Raw genomic sequence first — 13249 nt, forward strand, 5'->3', positions numbered from 1 at the left:
ATTAGTAACTGCAATAATTTATTTATTATAAAGAGAAAACTCTTAAAAAGTGTTGAACAGTTTATGTAACAAATATGGTGGAAATAGAGAATGATCCTTAACCAATTTTGTGGCCTTCTAAATTCGAATCGAATTGTATGCCAAACAATGCTACATGATGGGACATTAATCTTAGCAAATTTTAAGTTGAGGATAATTTTGAAGATACGGGGAGTCAAAGTGGCCAAATTCCCAATATTGTCCAAGCACAAAGGACACAAAAAAAAGTTAAAACTTCTTTGATAATAGTGGTAATTTGATTAGAATTAGTCCGAATAAATCTCTGACCACCATACTAAAAATCCGACCCCTCCACCCCTGTTGCTTAATTTTTTAAAGGAGCCCCCAAAAAAGTTTTTACTGAATTTCTCGAAAACGGATACAGTTACGAAAAAATGTTTCAAATGGAAGTTTTTATCTTGGAATTCTACACAAATAGGTCTTTTTTATTTTTTTCGTAGAGCTAATCCTTTCGCTCGAAAACTCTCTTACTCGCTCACTCTCTCAATGCAACTTTCTTTTAATTTAAAGTATAAAAACTGACGCTGAGTCTGTTACTAAGTTCTTACCGTCTATTACTTGCAATATGCCAACAATATAACTTTTCAAACTTTTAAGCTGGGTATACACTTAGCGAACGAACACCGAACAATCAGTAAACGCAAACATTCGTTGTCATCATTCAACAAATATATAATAAAAAATCTCAAATTGCTAAATGCAGCAAACACCGATTCTAGTCGAATTCTGGTGTTTGGCGCAACCGAAAAAAAGAACAGACAACCAAGGAACACAAATGCAAATAATGTCCGAACGTTCGCGTTTGCTGTTCGTTCTCTAATTGTATACCCAGCTTTAAACGGATTATTAATCCATATCTTTAATTTTTAACTTCCCATTAAACAGGAAATCCACCTCTTAAACGAGGTATAGGCGTAGGCCGGGACGGAATCGAATCACGGACGCATAACACTTGCATATGATTTGCATGATTGATATTAAATCAATGGTTCTAACCATTTCGATAACCCTTGTATTGGTAATACTATTAATATTTCTTATATAAGCAATTTTTAAAAAATCTTATAAAAAGCATATTAATAATAAATTTTAGATATCGTTATCATCTAAGACTGTCCACGCCATTCAAATAATTAAACAGAACATCATAAAAGCGAACGAATAGTCAATAGATCACACAGAAAAAAAAAGAATATTCTCGATTTGAAAATATATTTAGTTCCAAGTTCCAACAACATGAAAATCTTGAAATAAGATTATATTGCGTTAAACGAATAAAAATTTACTTGAATAAAGTCATTATATAGTTCAACCAAGAAAAAAAAAGTTGAAATAAAAAGTTGAAATTCTAATAAGAAAATATAGATTGTTTCGTATATACGCAAGATTTTCCTTTCTTGAACTATATAAAACTTTGTTTAATAATAATATATAAATAACATCATTCAAGCAAATTTTCTTCGTTCAATACAGTATAATCTCATTTCAAGATTATATATTCTTGCGTATATACAAGTATATCAGTTGATTTGACACTTGTTTTTTCCTGTGCAGTACCAGAACTGATCAGTCACTCGCAAGCGTTTCATATAAGAACTTCGGTTTATCGTGACACATTTTAGAGTAACGGAAACATTTGTAATAATGTAATATTTCTAAAATATTTAGAAATTAAATATATTTTTACTTTTACATGTTTATTTTTACATGCGCATTTTTTAATGAAATAAATAATACATTATATCCATTTAAAATTTGTTTGTGATAAAGTATCAATAAAGTATTTTAACGCACTTTTTACTGACCAAACCTATTTAAGATATAAAGACTGTAAATAATACATATATTTAGTGATTTGTGTAATTTAAGAACTAAAAGAAGATATCAACTCATAAGAAAGAGGGTATAGTGCCCAACAGAATGTTCGTAACTTTTATTTAAAATAATACTTTAACAAACGTTTCGGTCTGTTATCATCAGATTATCTTTAGTGTAATAAGTTAAGATAATACATAAAGACTAGTAAACAAAAGGAGAAAAATAAAAACCGCAATACATTGCATTAATCGTATTAGTTCTTATCGCAATATAAAATTCGAATCGAACGCAATCCTATTTCTTCAAAGTATAAAAATCGAGAAATGAACTGAAATAAGTAATGGACACAAATAACAACATGTCACATAACATGTCACATGACAACAACATTATCTAACTAATAACAATATTATAAATGAAAATTTTACAACGTGACTTTTTGCGTAGAACACCATAATCACCTCATCACAATACTTATGTTACATATTCAGAAAATATTTTTCTTACTCGTTAATTCTATGACATGTTATTAAGTATTTGTGAATCCGTAATTCATTTCAGTTTACTCCTCGACTTTTATACATTGAAGAAATAGGATGAGCGTTTGAATCGAATTTTATATAGCGATAAGAACTAATGTGATTAATGCGTTTATTGTGATTTAAAATTTTTATCTTTTTATTTACTAGTCTTTGTGTTATCTTAACTTATCACATTAAAGATGGTTGGATAATAGACCAAACATTTGTCAAAATATTATTTTAAAAAGTTACGGCACGAACACGCTGTTGTGGCTCTATGCCCTTCTTTTTATGTGTGGATTTCTAATTAATTGAATTTTTAGACATTAAAAGAAGACAGCAGAAGGAAACAAAATTTGCTTAAACTGGCTAATTATTTCGTCGGCCGATAATGATCACTATTATATTGCTATTACTTATTCTTATTCTACTGATATCTAATTATTATGTGCATTATCATGGAAAAAAGGGGCGACTTATCAATCTTATACCAGGACCATCAGGTTATCCAATTGTTGGAAATGCATTTCAATGTTTTGGTTCACGAGGTAAGTTATAATTTCACATACACAATATTCCCGTAAATAAATATTCGCCTGTATCAACACAAATTTTTCAATAATATTTGCAAACATTTTTCTCTGAGATATATAATTATCGAAATTATTGCACGTTAATTACTTTTAAGAATTATTTAAGCTTATAAATATTTTCATGTATTTTGATTATTGGAGTTATTTGAAAAACAATAAAATATCTAGATACATACATTAAATATAACAAAGAGTCAATCATACATATTTTGATCAATATTTATAATATGTCCGTAAATTTACATAATAAACATATACATACATGTTTTAGAAGAACAATGGAAGATTCTGATTACCCTAACTGACGAGTTTTATCCCATTGCAAAAGTATGGGGATTCTTTTTTCCCGTAATATTCATCAGTCATCCGAATGATTTAGAGGTATGAAAAAAATTTTATTCTGTATCTTTTTATTAATGATATATTAGCGATAAATTGTTCACTTTTTTATGTTTTTTATTTTGTTTAAATATGTTTATTCGTCAAAAGTCTGAAATGATCGTATATTTAAAATTAAAGATGATTATCTCTTCATTTAAATCTCGGAGATGATTAAATATTTAAAATACTTTTGAAATCAATTAATCAATTATCCAATGACGTCTGAATTAAATAACGTTTAACTTAATACCTTTTGTAATTTCAGACAATATTAAGCAGTACAAAACATATCGAAAAAAGTATTCTTTATGATATTTTACATCCGTGGTTCGGTACTGGTCTACTCACTAGTGGAGGTAACATAACGATATTAATATAAATAATGGTATATGTTTTATTAAATTTTGCTTTGGCTTCTTATTAAATTTTGTTTTAAGTTTTAATTTTGATAACAGAATAAATCTATGTAATTAAATGTAAATAGCATAGATATATTATATCACGCAAGAAAATTCAATCTAAAAAAAAATTTTACTTTATTTCTTCCAATCGATTATCTTGAATTAGATTAATATTAATAGTAATTAGATTTACATATATGTTCACAATATCTCATATCAATCATGAAAAAAATAATTGTATTACTAAATATAAAAAAATAATTTATTAAATAATATAATCACATAAAACATAAATATTATAAAAAAAATAATAAGCGTATTACAAAGAATTTTTTTCTTGTATGTTTTATTACACGATGATGTGTTGGCGCAAAAATTTAAACGTCTATTACAAAAAGAATACATCAAATTAAATAAAGAAATATATATCTCACTGCAATAATTGTTTCACATCGTTATCCTACAATTATACAAATGTTATTTATGTTTCAGGCGCCAAATGGCATTCACGACGAAAGATATTAACCCCCACATTTCATTTTAATATATTACAGCAGTTTATTCAGATTTTGATCGAAGAAGGTGAAAACATGACCAAATCTTTGAAAAATGCAGGAGACACAGTTGTGAAAGATTTAGTACCATTTTTTAGCGAACATACGCTGAATGCAATATGTGGTATGATGTGTTCATAACTGTACATTTTAACTGTAAATTTTATTTTATAAATTCCTATTGATAAATAAAATTATACTAAAATCAAATTTTTAAAACTGTAAGTATCAATATCACAACATAGATACTGATTCGTATATAATTTTGACAGCCATAGATACTTTTAAAATATATATGATAATATTATCATAATACTTTTACAAATGCGTTTGCAGAAACTGCCATGGGCACTTCTCTACGAGGCCTTGGTGATTTCCAGCAGCAGTATCGAGAAGCGGTTCATCGGATGGGCGAATTTCTTGCTTATAGGTATAATAATTCATGTTTTTTTAGATGTAATAAATAACTGTATATCAATATTTTGTCTTAATTAATATTTAAATTCGTATTGTATAATTATATGAAGACGTAAGTATAATAATACAGTACTTAATGTAAAGGTGAATTATCACTTTCGTTAATTAGAAATTTATGAATTACATGTATGTTAAATTATTTATCTAAAAATATATAGAAATAAATTTAAAAGAATAAATAGTTAAGAAATTGTATTATGCTTATACTATATAAGATTTTACATATCTCTATAGCATAATTATATTAGTGTTTAAGGTAGTTCTCCGGTTTTTGTACTAGAGAAAATCGATTTTCTCTAGATTTTCTTGAAACTGTGAATATACGTTAATTTAGGTGTGCTTTATGCGTGGTCTAAACTTCAGTACCTCTTGCGGTATAAAAAATCAAGATACTGAGCCTCAAAGTTTCAACTTCTTTTACTAAATTTTGATAAAAATTGAAACTTTGGAGGCTCAGTATCTCGATTTTTATAGTGTCTGCTACAGTAGAGTATCTGCAGTACCTCTTGCGGTATAAAAATCGAGATACTGAGCCTCCAAAGTTTCAATTTTTACCAAAATTTAGTAAAAGAAGTTGAAACTTTGAGGCTCAGTATCTTGATTTTTTATACCGCAAGAGGTACTGAAGTTTAGACCACGCATAAAGCACACCTCCCAATTCACAGTTTCAAGAAAATCTAGAGAAAATCGATTTTCTCTAGTACAAGGACCGGAGAACTACCTTAAATGTATTCTCTTTCAATATGATTATTGAAATATTACTAATTGTAAAAATATATTAAGAAATTAAAAATATATTTTACCAAATTATACTATCACTTTCTTACAGTGACATGCCTAACATTTATTAATTATTTAGAATAATGAGGCAATGGCTGCACATCGATTGGATATTCTCATTGACGTCAAAAGGTAGAGAGCAAAAGAAGATGCTGAAGATATTACATGGATTTACCGAACGAGTAAGTAATAATGCTGCTTAATATTATATTTAGACATTATATCTATTTGGAATTATTAAAACACTAAAAAATTACAATATAATTGTCGTGTAAAAAAATTATAATTTATAAATATTAACAACACACTACTAATTTTATTTATGGAAGAATCATTAATGTTGTATTTACATAGATAATTGCTGAAAGAAAACTTTATCATGATCGTACTAATGGGCAATACTTGAAAAGCTTTGATAATGACACGTCGGCAAATAGAGATGATGCAGAACCGGTAGAAAGTACGTAATGTAATGGGGGCGGTGCTCCGTTTGCCTATATTCCCAATTGCCATCAACAGCTTTGTTTGCCGCAACATTTTGCCTACAGCTTCGTTTGCAAAGTAATATAGCAAAACTTTTTGTTGCAATAGCAAAAAGTTTTGCTATTATTGCAAAATTAATTAGGTCTTGCAGCAAAAAATGTTAGTTGTTTTATATTTAACAAATCTATATTTAACAAATATAGCTTTGCTATAGTAGCAAATCCTTTTTTTTCCGTGCGTATATATATGTGCGCAATAAAGTTATATGTGCAATATGTGTATGTGCGCAATATAATCGTGTGCGCAAAGTGTTAATATAATTTCCTTATTTTATGCGTGCACTATGGCCATGTGTGCAATGTATATGTGTGCAATAAAGTCATGTGTGCAATGTGTTTGTGTGTAATAAAGCCATGTGAGCAAACGCACATGCGTATTTTTAATTATTACATGTGCGCAATAATGCTTGTATATAGGCAATCGAGAATATCGGCAAACAAAGCTGTCGGCAAAATCTTGTAGGCAAACGAAGCTGTTGGCAATCGGGAATGTAGACAACCGGACCCTCCCAATGTAATCAGTAGCTATTCCTCAAATCTGGTTGGTACTTAATATCATAAATTATATTTTACAACTTATAAATATTATAAATATAAGTTAAATTCTTAACGTATTTAAGTTTATGTAATAAAAACGTCACAGAAAAATTGGGCTGTTAATTTGATACAGACATGTTAACATATTTCGATTTAGTACGAAGAAAACGGCTTGCAATGTTGGATCTTCTAATAGCAGCATCTCGTGATGGCCTTATGACTGATTCAGATATTAGGGAAGAAGTTGATACTTTTATGTTTGAGGTACATAATTTCTTTTGTAACCTTTCTCATTCATTATTTGATTTATCGATATATAATACATTGAATGTATACGATTATAGGGTCATGATACTACAGCGATGGGTCTGTGCTACATTTCGGCACTATTAGCTGAGCATAAGGACATTCAGGTACCTATCGTCTAATATGAGTCACTATTCCTCGGCAAAGAAATTAATTGATTTTAAAAGTTGTTTATTAATCGGTCTGTATACGTGTGTCTGCGGCGTCCGTGCGAAAATGATATCTGCTCATAACTATAAAACTTGCAAGCCTGCCAGAAAATATTAAACAAATTCAAAATGATTATAAAATCGTCTACTACAATGTAGACAACGTTTCGTAATTTTTTTTCAGATTTTTTAAGATATTTTAAAATAGAGAAAAATTGCGTCCAACGTGATAGACCCACGTATACACTCCGAGGATGCAAAAAATGTATACGGACGGAGGATTAAATATAAATTAATATCTAATTTTTTAAATGTTTTTTTAAGTGTGTATATGTACACAATTTAAACAATAGGATTGACAATTTTTAAGGATAAAACAATAAGATTGTTTCAAATAACCGTGTATGGAAAATATGCTCGCGCACGCATGCGTATACGCACACGCTTAAGCGTATGCACATATTTCAAATGTTTTTTTTATATCTTAAGTGTAATTTATACACATTTGTACACATATTTCAAACGAATTAATCAAAACATTTGTGAAATAAATATTCCTGAGATATATTCGTTTTTACGTAAAAACATCACGATAACAAAAAGACGCCTTTTAATTAACAATAATGATAACAGGATCGTGTCAGGAACGAAATTGATTCTGCTTTGCAAGAGAATGGGCAGAAGTTTAATATGAAATTGTTGCAAAACCTACCATATTTGGAGAGATGTATAAAAGAAGCATTGCGCTTATATCCCAGCGTGCATGTCATATCACGTCTTCCTGGAGAAGACGTAAAATTACGTACGCATCTAACCAATTTTTTTGTATATATTTTTAAATATATTACGCAACATGTCATCAAATGTATGAAGTAAATACACATAAAAAGCAATATTCCAGTATATTTTAAAGATTTAAAAATTTGTATATTTTTATCGATAAGTTTCTTTCTAATCAATATTTCAAAATTTTATATGCAAAGTTTCATCTAATACAACATACAATATTTTCAGAAAATAATATTAAACAAGTAATGCTTAATAAAGTTTAAATAATAATTACATTATATTTTTTATGATCCAAACTATAGGCAACTATTCTTATGTTGTATTAGATGTATAATCAGTTTTAAAATTTTAATACAGCTTAAATTATTATTTCTAAATCTTAATTAATGTACGCTTTTTAGACTCATATTTGGTACCTGCTGGAACATACTTGCATCTTAATATTTACGGAGTCCACAGAGATCCTAATTTTTGGTCAAATCCAGAAGTATTTGATCCCGATAGATTTTTGCCTGAAAAAATCCGAAATCGTCATCCTTATTCGTATTTACCATTCAGCGCTGGACCACGTAACTGCATCGGTAAGCTGTATTTTTTTATATTCTGATATGTAATACCCTGTTTATATTAACAGATTATGATATGTACCAAATTATAGGTCAACGATTTGCTATGCTGGAAATGAAGGCAATGATAGCTCCTCTGGTACACAATTTCTACTTGGAGCCCATTGATTATTTAAAGAATCTTCGGATACAACTTGATATAATACTTCGCCCTTCTCATCCACTTCGTGTAAAATTTATCCCTGTCTGTAAAACGTATGCAAGTCCTTGAAACAAATATCGACTTAATAAAGTTCATAAAAAGCAAAGGGAAGGCTTTATTTGCCTACAAAACGATTGTCAATAGCGTCGTAATAGTGACACTTTGCACATATGTCATCATCAATCACAAAATTAAAATATAAATAAAATATATAAAATATATGTATAGTGGTCAGCCGCGATGACTTTGTAACATATACAAACATAATATTCAAATTAAAATAGCGCTTAGAATAATCAATGATTTAAAAGATAATTTTAACATGAATAAAACTTTTTATCACATTTTGATTAAATATCTATTATAATAATTGTAAGTTTTTAAGAAAAAAAGATCTTCATAAAACTAAACTTTCACAGTATCAGGTTAATTCATTTTCTCTAATTATTATTTATAAATTGTGGAAATAAAACGATTGAAATAAGCGGGAAGAAATGATTAATTTTACACAAATAGGTAATGCTTACCGCAAAGTTGTTTAACCGGCGTCAAATGTATTTCCAGGTTTCTTTCTCCTTCTCTTCACAGATTAACAGAACTTCTTCTCATTCGCATCACGATGCAGAGTCAAGAGACACGGTAGTGTCTCGCGCCAAGTACACGCGAAGCGAGACCGCACCGTGACTCTTTTATGCGAACGCACGAGAGTTGCAAGTACCCGAGATTTTGAGATCTTAATAACGAATGAACGGATCAAGTTCTAAATAGGCTTGATCGATAGCTTCGATTTGAGTTATGTAATAAAAATGTTTTTATTTTTTTATATTAACTATAACACGAATCTGTAACTTATACGAAAATAAAATAAATAACGTCTAAAATAACCCAGGTAGCAAGATGACGTCTAATTGACGTCTAGAGACGTCTCTAAACGTCAATTAGACGTCATTAAGACGTCATTTCACGTCACTCTGCTACTGGGGAAGTATATGGAAGTAATTTTTGCATGCGAGTACCATTTTACTCGTAATTCTAAGAAATACTTAATAAAGGAATAATCTCTTAATGAAATTGCTCTCTCAATTTATATAAAACTAGCGATGCTGGAGCCGTCTGCTTTACCGGCATTTTTTTGTCGAAACGTAGCGTCGTTAATATTTGACAGAATTAAAAATCCTTCCCCAGAATTGCAGTACATACATTAATGATTCAAGGGAACTCCGATTTTATATAGAAAACGAGAAAAAATTACGGAAGTACAGATTTCCTTATCTACTTTTATCCCAATATGGCGTCTCGAGTTGCGGCGAGCTGTCAGCTCGTCACAAGATGTATTTCATATAAGAGATATACCATGCGCATTGGTACGAACGCGAAAACAAGTTCCCCTGAATTGTACAACAATAAAAACATCGATAAACCCCCCAAATCAAGATTTGGAAGCGTAATATAAAAGTATAATTTCGATGTGTATCGTGCGTATGTGTGCGTGCAATGTAGCGTGCTATCCTTGTCTATATCTTTGTCTATACAAGGACAGATATAGTCGGTAAGCACTTCTTTATCGACGCTGATCGAGTTCGCCTGTGGCTCCAGCATCCCCTTATATTAAGCTTGATGGCATTGCCTGTCGAGGAATCCGTGAAAATACATTTTACCCCTTTTCACCCCCCGTTAGGGGTCGAATTTCTAAAAATCTCTTCATGAAGAATCAGTCAGTCAGTAAGGTATCAAAATAAGTGTCGATATTTTAAGATATAATTGTAGAAAAATTTTAGTTATCTTAAGTATTGTGAACGGTGACATTGGCTGCGTTCAGGGAGCGCGTTATTAGCGCTATTTGCTTATTCTATTCTTGTTTAACACCTGATGAGCGATAAAGATAGAATGATGCAATAGCGCTAATAGCGCGCTCCCCTAAAAAACGTGTGTTTTTAGGGTCACTGTTTTTATATCACTCATTTGTAAGATAATTCCTTTGAAATTTAAATAGTTGTTTATTTTATATGTGAGTTGCAGAGCCACCGAGAGATTGAAGAGGACACTCGGTTAGCAATAATGCGTTACGACAATTCTCATTATGTTTAAATTCGTAAAAATAAAAAATATAACTTTTATATACAGAATACTATGTAATCTCTACTCTCTACTTCTATCTACTAGTCTACTATGTAGGGGAGACCGGGGCCTAACCGTCAGTTTTTTTTCGGTGCCGATTTTTAACAAGAAAATAAATAATTTTAGTTAAATGTGGTATACCACTGTAAAGAGTGAACCTTTAGCTACAAAATTTGTATAGGAAATTTTTATCTACGTCGCTTTGTTTAACCGGTATAGAGCAAAAACGACAACGGTGGAAAAATTGAAATCTCAAAAATGCCGGGGTTTAACCGTCACACTGCATTTTCAATACATATACGTACATCTAATGCTGAAAAATGATAGGATACATCTTAATAATTGTTTTTTAAGAGAAAAATATAAAAATTTATTTAAAATTTTTATGCAAAACGTTATTAAAAAATAGTTACGAGGGTTCCTCTTTCCGCAGAAGTTACTCGCCCGACTTGTTTCACTCCTCGACGTCCGATGACTCTATTCGGTGTCTGAACGGTTGTAATTCCCGTCTCATCCATATTCCATATGCAGTGAGCCTGGAAATGCCCGGAAATGCCTTAAAAATGCACCCGGACTGCTTACTGACGGATTAACCCCAAACACAAGTTTCAGGTTTGATCGCCCACGAAATATTAGACATCAACGATAATGAAAAAACTACACTGGATTCGTGTTCAGCATGCATTACTCTTTATAATCACGTACCTCGAGATTTGGAGAGCAAATATTATTGCAGATATTACAAAATTTCCACGCGCAGAAAATGTAACTTTCACCTTCCAAAAACACGTTTGCCCTCGTAAAAATCATAACACGGCAGGTAACCTGCCGAAACTCCGTTGGTCACATGGGTACCATAAGCAGCGTTTACAATGTTAATAGCGAGTTCGCACAATATACAAATTCCGAGATATTTGATTTGACGGTTCAACCCCGGCGACGGTTAGGCCCCGGTCTCCCCTACTATCTACTTCTTATTATATAAAGGGGAAAAGTTTGTACTGTTGTTCGGGGTAATCTTAGAAACTATTGGACCGATTTTGAAAGTATTGTATATGAAGTAGGGGTAGAATTTCCTGGGGAGTGCTATAGGGTGTATAGTTTTTCGTTACCGATTTTCTGGAAACCGGTTTTTCTAATTTCTTCAATTTTTCGGGAAATAATTGACGGAATCTCAAAGAATTATATATGAAACAGGGGTAGAATTTTCCGGGGAGTAATATGAAGTGTATAATTTTTCGTTACCGATTTTTTTTGGAACCGGTATCCGAAATTTTTCCAATTTTTCGGGAAATAATTGACCGAATCTTAAAGAATTGTATATAAAACAGGGGTAGAATTTCCCGGGGAGTGCTATAAACTGTATAGTTTTTCGTTACCGATCTTTATTGGAACCGGTATCCGAAATTTTTCCAATTTTTCGGGAAATAATTGACCGAATCTTAAAGAATTGTATATAAAACAGGGGTAGAATTTCCTAATAAAGGGGTTACCGATTTCTGTCTTTAAAAAATCTACGTAATTGTTCTGTTTTCTGCAAATTTTGAGATATCGAGCTAATTTTTTTTTATGGATAGAATATTATTATATTGAATATTGAATTTGGCGACAATCGGTGAAAGGGTTGCCGATTTTTGCTTAAAAAGTGTGTAAGTTATACATGTCATATTTGTCATCTTATATAGAGTATCATTAAAAGAAGGTTGTTTCGAATTTGGCGAGGATCGGTGGAGGGGTTACCGATTTCTGCTTAAAAAATGTATAAGTTATTTGATGGATACAGTATTATTTAAGGAAGATTGTTATTGAATTTGGCGAGGATCGGTGAAAGGGTTACCGATTTCTGTTTGAAAAGTGTATAAGTTATACATGTAATTTTATATAGAGTATCATTAAAGGAAGGTTGGTATTGAATTTGGCGATGATCGGTAAAAGGGTTCTTTCTTTATAAAAATCAAAATGACATATAATATGTGAAACCAGCAGTTTATAATGACAAGAGAGTGAATTGATAGCAGGTCAGCTTAGTAATTTCACAAACAGTTTTTATGAAAAATCAATACATCAAACTTCGTACTGATTGTATTGATTTTCTTAGTACATGAGAAACGTCATTTGTCGGCGACACGTTTTATATGAATGCTTTGCATTTCGAGAAATTTCGTGTTTTCGTAAGACAATTTAGAAATTATTATAAATATTTGTCGGCTATGCGAACAGTATAGAAAGAAATAAAATGAATAATAAGTTCAAGTATTTCTATTCGAACTGAGTAAAGTGTTGTGGTAATTAAAGCTCTTTCGACATGTGATGTTCCTGAGAAGGCGAAATTGTGACAAACAGATTGGTGAATTTTGAATCTTTTTAGTTAAAAAATTATAGCAGCCACTCATTTTGGTATTAGGTATTAGGTATTATCATTTTGTCTACAAAAGATCTCAGGAATCTGCCATTA

At 30.7% G+C, this 13249-nt stretch overlaps 1 protein-coding gene across 1 annotated transcript; it reads left to right on the forward strand.

The window, feature by feature from the left end:
• Window positions 1-1603: 1603 nt before the first annotated feature.
• Window positions 1604-8782, forward strand: LOC139782967 (cytochrome P450 4C1-like). The gene is made up of 13 exons (XM_071722067.1): window positions 1604-1706; window positions 2723-2947; window positions 3264-3373; window positions 3639-3729; window positions 4267-4452; window positions 4665-4758; window positions 5665-5767; window positions 5940-6045; window positions 6822-6928; window positions 7009-7077; window positions 7753-7921; window positions 8310-8489; window positions 8567-8782. The coding sequence occupies exons 2-13, from the start codon at window positions 2791-2793 to the stop codon at window positions 8743-8745; spliced, it is 1551 nt and encodes a 516-aa protein (XP_071578168.1). The 5' UTR covers window positions 1604-1706; window positions 2723-2790; the 3' UTR covers window positions 8746-8782.
• Window positions 8783-13249: the final 4467 nt, after the last annotated feature.

Source organism: Temnothorax nylanderi, unplaced genomic scaffold (assembly GCF_030848795.1).
Source record: "Temnothorax nylanderi isolate EJ_2023f unplaced genomic scaffold, tnyl_v1.0 TNYL_tig0456_pilon, whole genome shotgun sequence".
Lineage (NCBI taxonomy): Eukaryota > Metazoa > Arthropoda > Insecta > Hymenoptera > Formicidae > Temnothorax > Temnothorax nylanderi.

Coding starts and splice junctions, on each gene's coding strand:
- LOC139782967 (XM_071722067.1), top strand. CDS start 2,791: ATGATCACTATTATATTGCTATTACTTATTCTTATTCTACTGATATCT. Junction 6,929..7,008: donor TTGATACTTTTATGTTTGAG/GTACATAATTTC, acceptor ATACGATTATAG/GGTCATGATACTACAGCGAT. Junction 7,078..7,752: donor CTGAGCATAAGGACATTCAG/GTACCTATCGTC, acceptor TAATGATAACAG/GATCGTGTCAGGAACGAAAT.